The sequence below is a fragment of the Desarmillaria tabescens genome (assembly GCF_030435595.1).
Source record: "Desarmillaria tabescens strain CCBAS 213 chromosome Unknown EV420scaffold_71, whole genome shotgun sequence".
NCBI lineage: Eukaryota > Fungi > Basidiomycota > Agaricomycetes > Agaricales > Physalacriaceae > Desarmillaria > Desarmillaria tabescens.
This window is the reverse complement of record NW_026848370.1, coordinates 58,606-72,546: the sequence shown is the minus strand read 5'-3', so window position 1 is coordinate 72,546 and position 13,941 is coordinate 58,606. Positions and strand designations below refer to the sequence as shown.

General features: G+C 45.8%; 5 protein-coding genes across 5 annotated transcripts; 3 read left to right on the top strand and 2 right to left on the bottom strand.

Annotated features, from left to right (window-relative positions):
• Window positions 1-6,296: 6,296 nt before the first annotated feature.
• Window positions 6,297-6,979, bottom strand: EV420DRAFT_1650133 (uncharacterized protein; the record flags this gene model as incomplete). Its single annotated transcript, XM_060478420.1, has 2 exons — window positions 6,297-6,632; window positions 6,686-6,979. The coding sequence occupies 2 exons, from the start codon at window positions 6,977-6,979 to the stop codon at window positions 6,297-6,299; spliced, it is 630 nt and encodes a 209-aa protein (XP_060323899.1).
• Window positions 6,980-7,382: 403 nt separating this feature from the next.
• Window positions 7,383-8,275, bottom strand: EV420DRAFT_1752518 (uncharacterized protein). The gene is made up of 5 exons (XM_060480408.1): window positions 8,175-8,275; window positions 7,980-8,124; window positions 7,876-7,920; window positions 7,636-7,824; window positions 7,383-7,573 (listed from the first exon to the last, which is right to left on the bottom strand). Exons 2-4 carry the CDS (start codon window positions 8,027-8,029, stop codon window positions 7,674-7,676), a joined length of 246 nt encoding a protein of 81 aa, XP_060323898.1. The 5' UTR covers window positions 8,030-8,124; window positions 8,175-8,275; the 3' UTR covers window positions 7,383-7,573; window positions 7,636-7,673.
• Window positions 8,276-8,535: 260 nt separating this feature from the next.
• EV420DRAFT_1769035 (uncharacterized protein) lies at window positions 8,536-11,595 on the top strand. The gene is made up of 9 exons (XM_060481001.1): window positions 8,536-8,732; window positions 8,791-9,270; window positions 9,323-9,894; window positions 9,961-10,049; window positions 10,097-10,247; window positions 10,324-10,447; window positions 10,493-10,712; window positions 10,761-11,083; window positions 11,133-11,595. Exons 1-9 carry the CDS (start codon window positions 8,582-8,584, stop codon window positions 11,336-11,338), a joined length of 2,316 nt encoding a protein of 771 aa, XP_060323897.1. The 5' UTR covers window positions 8,536-8,581; the 3' UTR covers window positions 11,339-11,595.
• Window positions 11,363-11,821, top strand: EV420DRAFT_1650131 (uncharacterized protein; the record flags this gene model as incomplete). The annotated part of the gene is made up of 1 exon (XM_060478419.1): window positions 11,363-11,821. One exon carries the CDS (start codon window positions 11,363-11,365, stop codon window positions 11,819-11,821), a length of 459 nt encoding a protein of 152 aa, XP_060323896.1.
• A 637-nt stretch (window positions 11,822-12,458) lies between these two features.
• Window positions 12,459-13,912, top strand: EV420DRAFT_1580271 (uncharacterized protein). Its single transcript, XM_060474613.1, has 6 exons — window positions 12,459-13,152; window positions 13,212-13,290; window positions 13,341-13,367; window positions 13,424-13,513; window positions 13,561-13,690; window positions 13,736-13,912. The coding sequence occupies exons 1-6, from the start codon at window positions 12,525-12,527 to the stop codon at window positions 13,838-13,840; spliced, it is 1,059 nt and encodes a 352-aa protein (XP_060323895.1). The 5' UTR covers window positions 12,459-12,524; the 3' UTR covers window positions 13,841-13,912.
• Window positions 13,913-13,941: the final 29 nt, after the last annotated feature.

Below are 13,941 nucleotides of genomic sequence, written 5' to 3'. Positions count from 1 at the left end.
ATCGTGTACGAGCGAGGACCCAACATAAATTTCACACTGGCAGAACATCAGGAACACGAGATATGCGAGGAAGGACATGAACTCACTGTGTATATGTACCCCATCCATCAGCATCCCATCAGACTTCATGATGCACATTCGTGTGACAGTCAAGGAGCACACTCGTGCATGGAAAAGGGCTACATCAACAAAGGACTTGTTAGCGAACAACGAGCTGAGCTGAGAAACATGGTACTACGCACCTGGTACCTACAACCTCACTGTGTAAGGTGTTCTTGTCGTGATGGGACTATCGAGAGGCATAGCTTGTGCCCATAGCTACTATAGTTGATAGAATAAAGTGAGTAAATGAACTACACGACGAGGCAAATGAGTCTAAAGAATGGGAAATAGAAAAAACGAAGACTTACCGATGACCGTATTGCCGCTATCTTCAAATATCCTTGAAATTCCAGCAAGGTCTTGTCCATCCCATCCATCAGCCTCGTTTACATGCAACGAGCCAAATCCTAGCATATCCGATGGCACATTAGCAGGGAAAGAGGCAAGAAATAAGCCACTCACCGGTATCCGAACTTCCTACCATTACCTTACAGCTGTCATCCTATTGTGTCGTAGCGAACAAAGATGCTTGCCCCATTCTATTGCATATCATCGCCTGAGAATGACAAGCAAAGTGTTAGCTCAAATTGAAGGATTGTAAAGTACGGCTTACCTTGGTGAAACGAGCCTGTACAAGTCAAAAGAGGGATTGAAGAGAAAGCTAAGGCTCTGGAAATTTACTCGTTAAATGCTTGCTAACCAAACCTAACCATTCACTTACCATTTGAATGTCGAGCTCATTGCTCGACGCCGGGGTACACGAGAGGACCTTGAACCAATCCCGAGTAAGATTAAAAACAAAAGAAACAGCAAAGAGCTCACTGTAGCCAACAGCGAGCTTTGGTGCCGTCATCGCGGTGACTGTTCAAATCAGAAATAAAGTTAGTGAAGAAGTTGGAAAAGAGGAAGCGAACAAATAGAAAAGGTTCCCATGATGAGCTCAGGCAGCCAGGACGGCAATTGCCATGAACGAATAGAAATATTCCCACGGTTTGCTCAGGTAGCAAAGTCGGCAAATGCCGTGATGGATTGATACCCCAAATAGATTCTTTCCCACAGTTAGTTCAGGACAGCATAATAACCGAGTATCCTATATACATAGGACTCGGAATGTTGTTCCTTGTTGGCCATTCTGGAATGCGCAGTTGCATCGTTTGGTGTCGGCGACAAGTCTTCAGCAGTAGAAGTCAAAGACACTGGCTGCGTCATCGATGGCACAGGTGCTGTTATCGCTGCTTCCAGTACGTCACGATGAGAAGGAATCGGCAAGTTCGATGAAGCAGGAATGGACTGTGGAGTATGGAATACAAGACTGGTATGCTCCGGTTATGACAATAACCAGTATTTGTATCTATTTGTATCTACTATACATAGTAATAGGATCTCAGACACATTAGTTGTGCTATTTTAATATGTAACGCACTAACTTGGATTGAACAACGTTTGCCTCTAAACTGTCACTCGCATTCGGTGATTCAGTTGTGAAGAGGGCGTTGCAATCGCTAGGTAAGGTACAATAGTCCTTAGACACGAAACAGGGAGTTTCTGCATGAAAAGTTAGGAGTGTATAACTTTAGCCAAAGCTGGGGTGTAAGACCACAGCAAGGCTCGTTTAAATATATTGTGGTATTTACTAGTATGTACCGCTCCTGTGTCTTGGTGCGTGCTGTCCCAATGCAGCGCTGTCTTCTATTGTTGGAATGTCAAGTGTCGCGCATCATGGTGCAGTCGACGTCGGGATCTTCAGTAGGAAGCACCATTCATCTGTTCTCCTCCTCGGCTTTCCTTATTACATCATATTGCTTCTATTAGTGTACACGGCATGTAGATAAATAGGTAGACGAACGACGATGACCCTCGCCTGTTTGCGAGGGTTCCCTGCTATATCCGGGTGAGCGGCTGGAGAATTACCGCTTATCTCAACACAAACAGGCAGCATAACCCACAGTCCTTGTCACTCTCGTTCTCTGTGCTGACTCTCGAGACTATCGCTACACCGCCACCCCGACACTGGTGTCGAGATCACCTTTGTCACTTGCTAGACCACGAGACGGTCTGGTCGTTCGCTTTGCTGGTCCACGAGACGGTCCGGCTGTTCACTTTTCTGGTCCACGAGACGGTCCAGTTGTTCGTTTTTTGCTCTCCACATTCGTTGTTTGCCGTGTCGAGATCGCCTATAGAGCAAAATGTCGGACGAGTTGTTTGGTGCGCGTTTTCCCAAGTTATCAGTCGGAAACTTTGCGGAATGGCGAGTGATGATGGAGGCCGAGCTCACGCGTCGGAAGCTCTGGACCGACATTGTCGAGATTGAGGTTGATGGAGATGGGAAGTCGGAGTCAGAGATTTTGGTGGAGATCACGACGAAGTTGAAGGCACGGGATAAGCAGAAGATGGCGGAGGCTAGGGCCGAGATGATTTTGAGGGTGGATGTCGGGCAGCTGGCGCACATGGACTCGAAGGACCCATGGGAGATTTGGGGGAACTTGCAGACTGTGCATCGTGCACAGGGCTTTGCAACGAGCTTGTCTTTGCGAAGGAAGTTCTTGACGGCGAAGATGCTTGAGGGCCAGGGCATGGAGGCTTGGGTTGGAAAGATCAGGCGAATGGCGAAGGCGATGGAACTAGCCGGTATCGACGTCAGCGACCAAGATCTAATCCTCGCACTCACCATGGGACTCCCCCCTTCCTACGAAAATGTCATTATCAACTTTGATGCGACCCCTCCTGACCAGCTCACACTCTCGAACGTGATTATTCGCTTGCTGAACGAAGAAACGCGCCAAGCGTCGCTTGCTCCTGAACGTTCGGAGAAGGATAAGGATGGGATAGGTGATGATGATGAAGTTGCGGCAGTCGCCTTTCGCGATGGCAAGGCATCCAGGGGCCTGAAGGGAAACAGTCAAGTCGAGCTCACTTGCTTTTTCTGCGATAAGGCCGGGCATTTGAAGGCGGATTGTGAGGAGAGGGCGAAGTGGCGGAAGTCGAAGAAAGGGAAGACTGTGGCGGCGGACTTCGCCGGGTTGGCTTATGAGAGTGACTCCGATGTCACTTTCTAGGTTACTCTTTCCCACCACGGTGTTCACCTTCCGGGGGTGTACATTGTATGTTTTCTCCTCTCATTTTTCTCTTCTTTTCTTGGTATTGATGCACGAACTTGCGGGGGTGTGTTGGAATGTCAAGTGTCACGCATCATGGTGCAGTCGACGTCGGGATCTTCAGTAGGAAGCACCATTCATCTGTTCTCCTCCTCGGCTTTCCTTATTACATCATATTGCTTCTATTAGTGTACACGGCATGTAGATAAATAGGTAGACGAACGACGATGACCCTCGCCTGTTTGCGAGGGTTCCCTGCTATATCCGGGTGAGCGGCTGGAGAATTACCGCTTATCTCAACATCTATGTCCTCTGTATCGTATGGTGCTTGGTATAGGAGAAGCCCTCCTGTGAGTGAGAAGGCCAGCGTCCATAGGGCGCTGTCTTCTGAGGAGCGTACGTGGCGGCTTGTCCATCCTAGGATGTGATCAGAGTCGACCTAAAGAAGCATGACTGGGTGAAGGAGGATCCGGCCTATAGGAGTGTGATCGGTCTATGGGCCATCAGACAGATCATGCGTGTGAGCGGTGGATCCAGGGACCTATCAGGGAAGACTGATGGTTGTGTTGTGGCAATGCTCCGATGATGCAGTGTGAGCGTGATGACACTAGAAGCGCTCCTGCAAGTGGGAAGGGCATTGCCCATATGGTGCCACCTCCCACCGTGTATGGCTGCAGAGCCCATGACAGAGTCCCAGTGATATGGTCCATGGCACGAGGTAATGCCGTGTGGGCGATGTGACCGAGCGGGTCATGAATGATGCAGATCAGGTACGAGGAATGATGACGAGAGTCGAATGATGAGTTGCCGACTTGCCGCAATAAGATACCGTGATAAGATAAGATAAGTGAAAAATAGGAGTGAATTCATAACATAATACATATACAGAACAATTATTATAAGTGCCAATCACTAAAATTTGGATGAATGTATCTTTAACAAATATATTATTGATATAGATCTGTATATACCTTATAAATAAAGTTTGCAGCTTCAGTAAACATTAGAAAACATTATAAGATAGCTGTAATATTGTTTTAACAATCTACCTTATTGAGAGATGTTAAAGTATGCTAAGTACAAATGGCTTGAGTTGGTGACTAGTGGGGACTCTGAGATAAGCAGAGAACCCTCACAAACATGTGAGGGGCTCAATTGCAAGGTACACTATGTTATATACTACTAAAAATAGAATTATACTACAGAAAGGGGTGCAACAATAAGTAATAGCCATCAGAAGTGCAGCATATTTGATATCTCAACAAGAGATATTAAAAATCTCCCAAGTACTATGAAAATATTATCTGAGCATTCTAGTCTAATATTAAACAAGTAAATGATTATAAAATTCAATATTTTAGGCTAGAATGCTAAATTCTCTATGCAGTGACAGTTTAAATAGCTTTAAATAGCTATTACAGCTTAGACAAAACTCTAATTATAAACACAATCATATCTCAAACTTTTATAACAAGTATAGCAGACTGAGATATGAAGTTGAATTTCTTAAATTGAATTTCAATAAAGTGTGATGTGACACAGCCCATCCAGCTCGATGAATTTTGTCACATCACACCTCATCGAGCTGGATGGCTATAGTGTGACATATGTCACATCAAGCGGAGTTTCTTGTCACAAATTTTACAAAATAATAAGTGTAGCCAGATATTTAGTATATGAATACTGCATATAAGAATAGCCACTGTATCTGTATATATAGCAGATATGAATACCATATATATGAGCCTGTACCATACTGTTAAAGGCTTGAAATATAAAGTTTGTGAGTATAATTATATGAGTTCCGATCAGGCTGTACAAGTAGGTTAAATCTACATGAATATCTATGAGTATCTGGTTGAAATAGTATAGTGTTTTCTAATAACATACATGCTTTCTTTTAAAGAGTTGCATGATTCCTACTAGGACCCAGGTGGACCCATAGAAAGACCTGGGTCTGGGTTTTCAATTTATTAAAAAGTCGGACCTGTGGGTTAACAGGTCCAGGTCAACACATTCTGAGGCAGGCTCACCCATGGGTGACCCATCAGGGACCTGCACACCATTAACGGATAAAAATTGCGAGCCCTGGGAGCCCTGGGAGGTCATAAAAACATCAAAAACCCGCAAAAAGACAAGTAAAATGACCTTAAGATAGCTATACTCACTCATAGAGAAATCTGATCAATGATTGGATATCATATTCGGATTTGGCGACCCAGACAACCCCTAGATGACCATTCAAATGATTTATGGGGCATGTCTGTGAGCCAGGAAAGTACAGGTGAATCACTGCAAAATTCAGCAAAATAGCTTCGGATGCTTACTGTGCCTCAGGACTGACTCCGCATATTAATCGGTGATAATAATCACATTCTACAGCATCGATAACATATAGCAACCTATGGATGTATTTATTTTGGCTCATGTGTGGCTTGTAACAATGAATCGGAAAAGATCAAGAAAATGAAGAAAAAGCTTCAAATGCCTTCCATGGCTCGAGATCATTCCTGATTTATGATCGGATGGCATATTCGTATTCTATGACCTCAAAAACACTTTAAAACCCATGCAAATAAATTTTATACAATGAAACAAACTCAGGAAATGAGAGGCAAATAGCTCAAAATGATCTAAAAATAGGTTCCAAGGGCTATTTTGGATCAGGGAGATTTCTGATAAAAAATCTGATGCTATATTCGGATTTGGTGACCTTGAAAACCCCTATAGACATATACTAGGTCTATAAAACCCACACACACCCATGGCAAACCTGGGACCCACACCTGTAAGACCTGGGTTTTTAAGAACCAGGTGCAGGTACAGGTCCTGGGTCAGGCAATTTGGTACCTAGGATCTGGCAGGTCAGGTCCAGGTGCACCCAGGTAGGGAACCATGTGACTCTTTACTTTCTTTTCAATCTTACTGTATTTTAATCAATACTCTTCATCTTATATTCATATATCCAGATTTTGGTATATTCCTAACACTATTCAGTATTCTAGTGGAGCAGTGTCTTATTATGCATGACAACTATATTTAGATATACAAAGAGGTATCTTAAAATAGTAATATTGATTACATATAAAAAATATATCTCTATATGAAGTAATATAGAGGTATCCAGGGTATTAAGGCACCAATCTCATTTGAAATTGAGCGTACCAGTCTTGTATTCCATAGTGGTGCGACTGGCTTGTTTGAATGTTTACCTGTATCACCTCGTGTAGTGGATTTCTCCTTTGCGGGGTCATAAGCGATGAATTTCGATGCTGGCACTTGAACTGGATCTCGTGGGCAAATAGGTCTTGAAATCGAAGGCCCTGGGTCGTTGAAGTTGCCTATCATCGATGTATTGTCATGTGCTGCTGTTGAACGGATTTCCCATCCATTCAAGTCCTCAGCATGTCGAGTAGCATAAAAATTCGTGTTTATCTGTAGCAGTCGTCAATAAGTCTTTATTCTTCAATCGAGTATAGGAGACAGACCGTAGAAAATGAGGAGTCAATGATGCCACCTCCTATGGGAAAACCAAGACTTAGATTTGAGTTCTCTGCCTGTGGCAGACTGCATTGGTCGTTCAAAGTTGAGGTAAGCGATGCATGACTTGGAAGTTGAGGGAGATTGAATCCTAGGGTGGGGTCACTGTAGCCCAGACTGTGGAGGTCGTAGTCATCTGAGTGAAGCAGAGCCGTAAGAGAATAGTCGGAGTGACTGAGTTCTTGGTTTGTCAAGGAATGGAGCGGTAAATGGTGAGTGAAGTCAGAAAAATCGGAGTCCATGGATGTTCGACACAAAACACAGGTATTTCCAAGTACAAAATTCCATGAGCTGAACTCAACAAAGGCACATGACCGGCACATAAATGTGTCACCTTGTTAGAAAAACAACGATGCCTGATTGCGTGGTTTGAAATTCAACGATATTCTATGAAATAGACCAAAACCAAAGGTTTCTGTCTTGTGTGCACTAACTAGCAGGAGTACTTACAAATTCTCTTGCTGCTACCAGAGCCGGTGACTACATGGGAGATTGAAGGACAAGGCCATCATGGCAGGAGGTCAGGAGTGGTGATTATCAATCGCCATCACGTGGTATTCAAGGGTATTCTCGTCGACACGGTCACCGTGTAAACATGTAGTTTCTAGTGCTTCTCTTACTTATTGATAACGTGATTCAATGCAACTCGTACAATATATGACTACTGAAAATTACAGAAACTTGCTTCATTTTGCGAACAACCCAACTATGCATCCTGCGATCCCTCAGGTTGAAGTTCAAGTGGATAGTCCTCAGGATGGTACAGATGGCCTTGTCTGTGAACGCGGTTGTCAGGCATTTTGCCTGGATCATCCTCGTATTGTTCCATGAATAGCCTAAAGGTGTTCCGATCCTCCGTCAGTCTTTGAAGCTAGATATGTGATTATTCAAAACTCACATCCATCACCGAGAGTCAGCTTTCAGTCGAAGTTTTTCTCAATTACTAATGAAACAAACAGTCAGTTGAGAGTAACCTCCAGACAGAATAGCTATGTACGCCTTTCGATACTTCGCTTGCGTGGCACGTTGTCGTGCCTTGACAGACTCTTGGTCTGCGAGCGGCATTGCTTTAACACGCTCTCTGCGCCTGGAAAAAGGTATTTTAAACTACTACACCCGCAAGAAAGTAGGTAATCACCGTCTCATTGCCTTGCATGCCTGTTCTCTTCGTGAATCCTTGTTTCTGATTGAATGGAGTGGTGAGAACTTGAAGAGCTTCGTTGGGCATCTGTGCACACGCACCTGTCCTCATATTCCTTCCGAGACTGTTGCCGCTTCTCATTGTTACCCATGGGCTTATACTGAGTTATTAACAGCAGTTGAGGATGTCAAATGCGATTGCCTTGAGGTTTGTTGTCTTACGTGGCGAGTTAACGACTGCCCGTACCTAGGTAGCGGAATAAGCCAGTTATTACTATGCAACCAGTTTCTATTTACTGGAACAATTGATGGTGGTTCTTGTGTAAAGTTTGAAGGGTAGCCGAGGGATGAGGAAGTCGCAATAAGATGAACAAGTTGAAGGGATGGGAGTGAGAGGTTGATGTGACATCGAGCTAAATACGTGATCTAGAAGTCCGACCTAAATTTCTGTCTCATTGAATACTCAAATGCAGGAAAATATTGCTACTCATTTAAATCATAGATACACTCATAAAGATTCAGAATACAAGAATACAGGTAGTAATTATGACACTGAACACGTTGAACGAAGAGTTTGAGTCGATGATGGGCTCAGTCACTGGGAACCGGAACGGGATCCGGTGCGAGGAAATCATCACGTGGTCATTGACTTCGTTCTATTTCTCCCTCATCACGACGCGTCGACTAGTCAACTGGCCCTCATCATGGGCCTTCACCGTGCCTCCGGTTCCTCCTCAAAGATACGGCTTCCTGTTTCAATCCGAGGGAATCGAACGAAAAGTGTCCTCCACTCCTGCAAGGCTGTTGAAAAACGCGCCCGTGCTGCAAAAGCAGCTGAGAAAGAGCATCTAAAAAGTGGGATTTGATAGTAGACTTGTCTGTGCCACAATGTAACTCATCAGATTTCACTCAGATTTGACGCCAGAGCAGCTGGCTGAAATTCAGAGCCAGAAGATCCAGTTATCAGCGGCCTCAGACCACCCCGAAGACGACGAAGACTACGACTCGAACTCCTGGCAGGATATAGAAGATGTAGCCAGGATGAACGGGATATTGCGTGGGGATGAAACTATGGAGATCAGCCATGAAGGCAGGGAGTTTGAGCTAGCGAGAGATCTTCGAGAGAAGCTGACAGAAAAATGGAAGAAACGGCAAAGGTGCGTTAGATCTGAACATCCACCTTTTTACACTCAATATCCGCATAACAGACGGCGGCGAGATGTCCACAAGCGCTGCAATCGTACGCAACAGCGCATCGACGCCTTCAAGATGTTGCTGGAACCAATGACGGATGCATATATGGACTGGGTCTTAGTGCGAGATGCAGATAAATCACCATTGGCAGAGGAGGGAGGCCAATCCTCTGATGGTATCTGGGTTATTGATATATTCAGTACGTTTGCAAAAATACCACTACTCGATGATTACTGACTGTTATTTTCTAGGACGTTTTTGTATGCCCAATAGTAATCTTTCAATTGGAAGTTTAGTTCGCAATGGCATAATCCCTTGTGCACCAAAGCGGCCTGGACTGGTGGTGACCTTTCGGGTCATGGAAATTTTCCACACGGCCATCCTTCGCTGTCCTCAGTTGTCGATTCAAGACTTCATACGAACATTATGCAATCTTCATTCTTTCCCGATTGCAAGCAGTCTAAAGGAACAATTCAGCATCTGCTACGATGTATTCATCGCAATTTTGGAAAACGTGGAGCGGCAAGTACTGAGAGAGCTTGGTCGTTCACACCCGGACTGGCAGCTCAAGAACTGTTGCGCCGCATGCACGTTTGAACTTGAGGGTGAGGAGCAGCTGGAGTTTAGTATGTTTGGAGCTATGGACGGTAATGACTCACTCAAACGCATCCCACGGAGCAAGGTGGTGGATACACTAGAGGGTAACCGGGTCAGCATTGAACGAGATGACTTACGCGATGGTGGCGGCGGATATATTTTACCAAGGACGGAGGTTGATCGCTGGTCCAAGGAGGCCATAGGTGATGTAGAAGCAGTGGACATGGTGAGTGCATCGCCATGCGAAGAACGATGGAAAAATATGTCTGACGATCGGACCTCCAAGATGTAGGGAGTCTTTGAAGAGACTGGCTTTTTTCTGTCATTATGCCGTCATGGGTCTGTGCTCCTTGGGGCAGACATGGTGAAAAGTGGAGAGCAGTAAGATCTCTTGCACTGATTTTTACCTCGCAACTGATTGTTTTCAGAGCAAAATATCCATTAGCTATTGTTGGGAGGCTCTTGGAAGTCTTCGGAGATCGCCTGGGCATCGGATACGACATTGGCTGCAAGTTTGGCAGTACGATAAACCAATCCCCACTTGGCGAGTTAGCAAAAATCAAGAGGTTTCGTGTATTGGTTGGATTATTCCATGGCCATGCACACAACTGTCTGTGTCAGCTTCGACATCTCGGTACATATCTCATGGGCTTAGGTCTCGAAGATCAAGTCAAATGGTCTTGCCAGGGGTATTCGATATGCCAGTCGCTTCCATCGTTGCCAACGCATTACCTGGTATCTGAAGCATGTCGATCGTTTGGACTCCTTCGAGCATCTCAGTAAGCATTCATGTAGACTGTAGACCTGGGCTGACATATAAGTAGGTTCGTTTTTGTGCAACAATTACAGACAAGCTCTGGATATCATAGACGACTATCCAGCATTACAAAAGTCTATGCAGGAGCTTGGAGTGACCGATGAAAAGGAGTTTGAAGCGTGGCTTTCGGAGGAGGAAGCTTACCTCTCAGGTTTACAGCGTGAACCGCCAGAAGAAACCATCGAGATGGAATATTATACAAGGCTCATCCATTATTATGATGTAGAGTAAGCTACATCCCCTTCAACAAACTCTTTGTAGCTGACCTCAAACAGATCAAAGGTTGCTGCTAGCCGGAGGGTAGTGTTCGTTAACACGACGACCGATACACAGCCACAACCACCAGACGACACCCGCAAGATGGAGACAGCACGAAGACATCTTCTCGAAAGGAGATCTCAAGAGCTGGAGAGGGTGCAGGACCTCGAGTGCTCACTGAACATCTCCCCTGAGGACCGCTGGATCGTCGGCTCGGAAAAGTGGAGAGAGAACGAGCAGAGGGTTGCCATGAGGACTTACCGGCGATGCCTGGATCGACTGGAGGGCTTAATAGTCGCACGCATCTTTGAGCTAACAAAGATGAATATGTCCCATACTGGTAAGTTGATCGGTCTCACTAGAAACAGCATATTAACCCCAGTATATAGGATATAAAATGCGAAAACACATAGGAAAGGCTCTCAAGGCACGATCACAAGCCATACGGACCGCCCTCACCCAATATAATGTAGCGGCAGCAACCCTTATCCCCCCAAGACCTCTGCTGAAGTGGGAACGAGTCGTCGAGTATGCTTTTCTAGCTGATTTCGACCTACTCCGAGACGTTCGGAAGGACATGAGCGAGCGCAAGTAGGCCACTCCAGCAGGACGCCAAGCGATGGATACATACTTCAAGATCTGTCAGGCAAAGGAGGAAATCAAGCGCCTCAACATCGAGATTCAGCGAGTAATTACCTATATGCACATCGAAGATACATATCTCCGTCGCCGAGAGGGAGCAATTGCCGAAACAGAGCCTGCCTTGGCATTTCAGATATCGAGATATCGTCAGGATAGGGAACGCTTCTATGCCGCGCATATGCACCGTTTCTATGCCTTGTCGAAGGATGCTGGTTTCACTGGAAGTGTGGAAGTAGGGGTAGCAGCTGCGCGACTTTCTGGGTTTGGGTTGGAAGATCGTGATGGCAATGACATGAGCATAGATCATGAATATGCTGTTGTCAGTAGGATTTCCGATGCAGATAGCGATGATAGCGATTATGAGGATGGTGAAGATGCAGTACATGAGCAAGTACAAGCCATTATGCAGGTTTCAGAAGATACTACAAGGGAATGAATGTCGGTTTTAGTTCTGTAATTTTAATACTATTTATTGGCCATTTTTCCGGATTTTTTGAGTTATAAACGCGCCCAGCAGATGTGACGCGACGCCAAAGTGGCGGGATGCGCATCTGGGCCGACGAAATTGTTGTACGGGATGGCGGATCCAGAAGCCGATAGGCGGGAGCTGCTGCCAATAGATAATGCCATCGATAGTACTATTTCTGCCTTAAAGGTGGGGCACTATTCGAGTGCTATTGAGGTGTAGGGTACTACAATGAAAATCACTATAATAATTGCGTGCCCCTGACTACGGTGATACCTATTATATCAGTTGCTATGCGGGTCGATCAGGTGGCATACAGGGACATCTTACTATCCGGACTTTTGAATATAGCAATCATTGTTTGTATTCTAGTATTCTACAAAGGAATTAACCTCTTTTACGCGATTCTGGGGAAATTGCCGTTCGCCAAGATACGAAAGCTTCAGTTCGGGCACGATACTACGGGACGAAGACGGAAACTACTGTTAACCGTTCACAGAATCTGGAGACCAGAGACCGGTACATCTGCTCTATTCATAGATACCGGCGCAGGCGCCTATACAATGATAGTCACGGTTTCCAAAAGAACATACTACTCCCACGGAAATAGACGCCTTTCTTACCTCTTGTCCTCCTTCATCGATCAGCCTGCTGTACCCCCGTCGCTGTGGCCATGCCCGTACCCTCCCTCCAGCAGCAAGGACGAGACCAATGGTCTACGACGAGCCCTTTGTCCATCAAGTCAACGTTCACATTTCGTCTATCGTCAGGGTCGCATCAATCACCTCGGTGCGGATGGGGATGGAAATTTTCCATTGAATACGGGAACGAAATCTTTTTGCAGGACTGCACAAAGCTCGTGGCCTATTTCGATTACACTGCTCCAAGGGGCACAGACTTTTTTGGCCCGTCATTGACAGTATCGGGTGCAATCAGTGGTCCGTCGGTATTGCACTCTCTTGGTGACAACGTCGATATCAAATTGGGTCCATCGGCGGCACCACAGATTGTCAAAGGTACTCTTGGGTCGTGCCATCTGTCGTTGACGGATGCAGTCTTCACTCTCGAGTTCACAGTCACCTTCCCTTTCCACGAGACCATCTTCTCGCCGATCGGTGCCAAAGCGACCTTCTCTTCGAGGGCTTCGGGGGCTTTAAGGGACATGATTGAAACAGGAGAACTCATCGACACCAAATTTTACTTGTTCAGTCGTCGGCTGGGAGAAGGCCAGGCTTATTGTCCCAAAGCTCTGTTTAGCAGCAGCCGTGTGATACTAGGGGCGAGTGATTACATCGATACCTGTGAGCATGCTACTCTTACTCTCTTCTGACCGTGTTCGCTGATGTTGACCTGCCTCCAGTGCTTGATGGGAGCGCCTTTTCTGAGTCGAAACAGGTCGATATCGATGAGCCCATCGACATCCAAGCAGGACCCTATTCGTATGAAGCCGACAGTGACTTGGAATCTGACTGACGAATATGAGTCAGAGGACTAGTGCGAACGGGCCAGCTGGCAGGTACGAGATTCTCTTCGGGGACACCAGATTTTCTACTAACGCAACGAATAAATCAGCTCGAACTGGAGGTCTCGGTCTTCTGCGCCCATCAAGGCTCACCCACGACTGGGTCGAGTATGCGTCCTGAAAGACATCGCGCACAAGACGTAAGGCAGACGCTCATGACGTCGCTTCCTTCTGACATCTTTCCTAGATTCAAAGCTTTCCTGGTATATCTGTACACTGAAGACATCACATTCACGAACATCAAGTCGAAGACATCGCCTCCCTCGAACTTTGGTCCAGGCTGCTCTCCAAAGTCCATGTATCGCCTTGCTGATATGGTACGCGTCGAAGCAAAGTCGTTTCTCCGTGCTCATTTTTACCAGATCAATCATGAACCACTCAAGAAGCTGGCTCTGGCCAACCTTCGAACACAGCTAACCAAAGAGAACATCTGCTCGGAAGTTTTCTCGGAGTTTACTTCATGGTAAGGACATCGCTTATTTCAAGTCCTTTGAATGACGAGCATATATTACGACAGGTACCCTGAAATCTTGGACATGGAAGTTAAGTTCACATTGGACCACTGGTC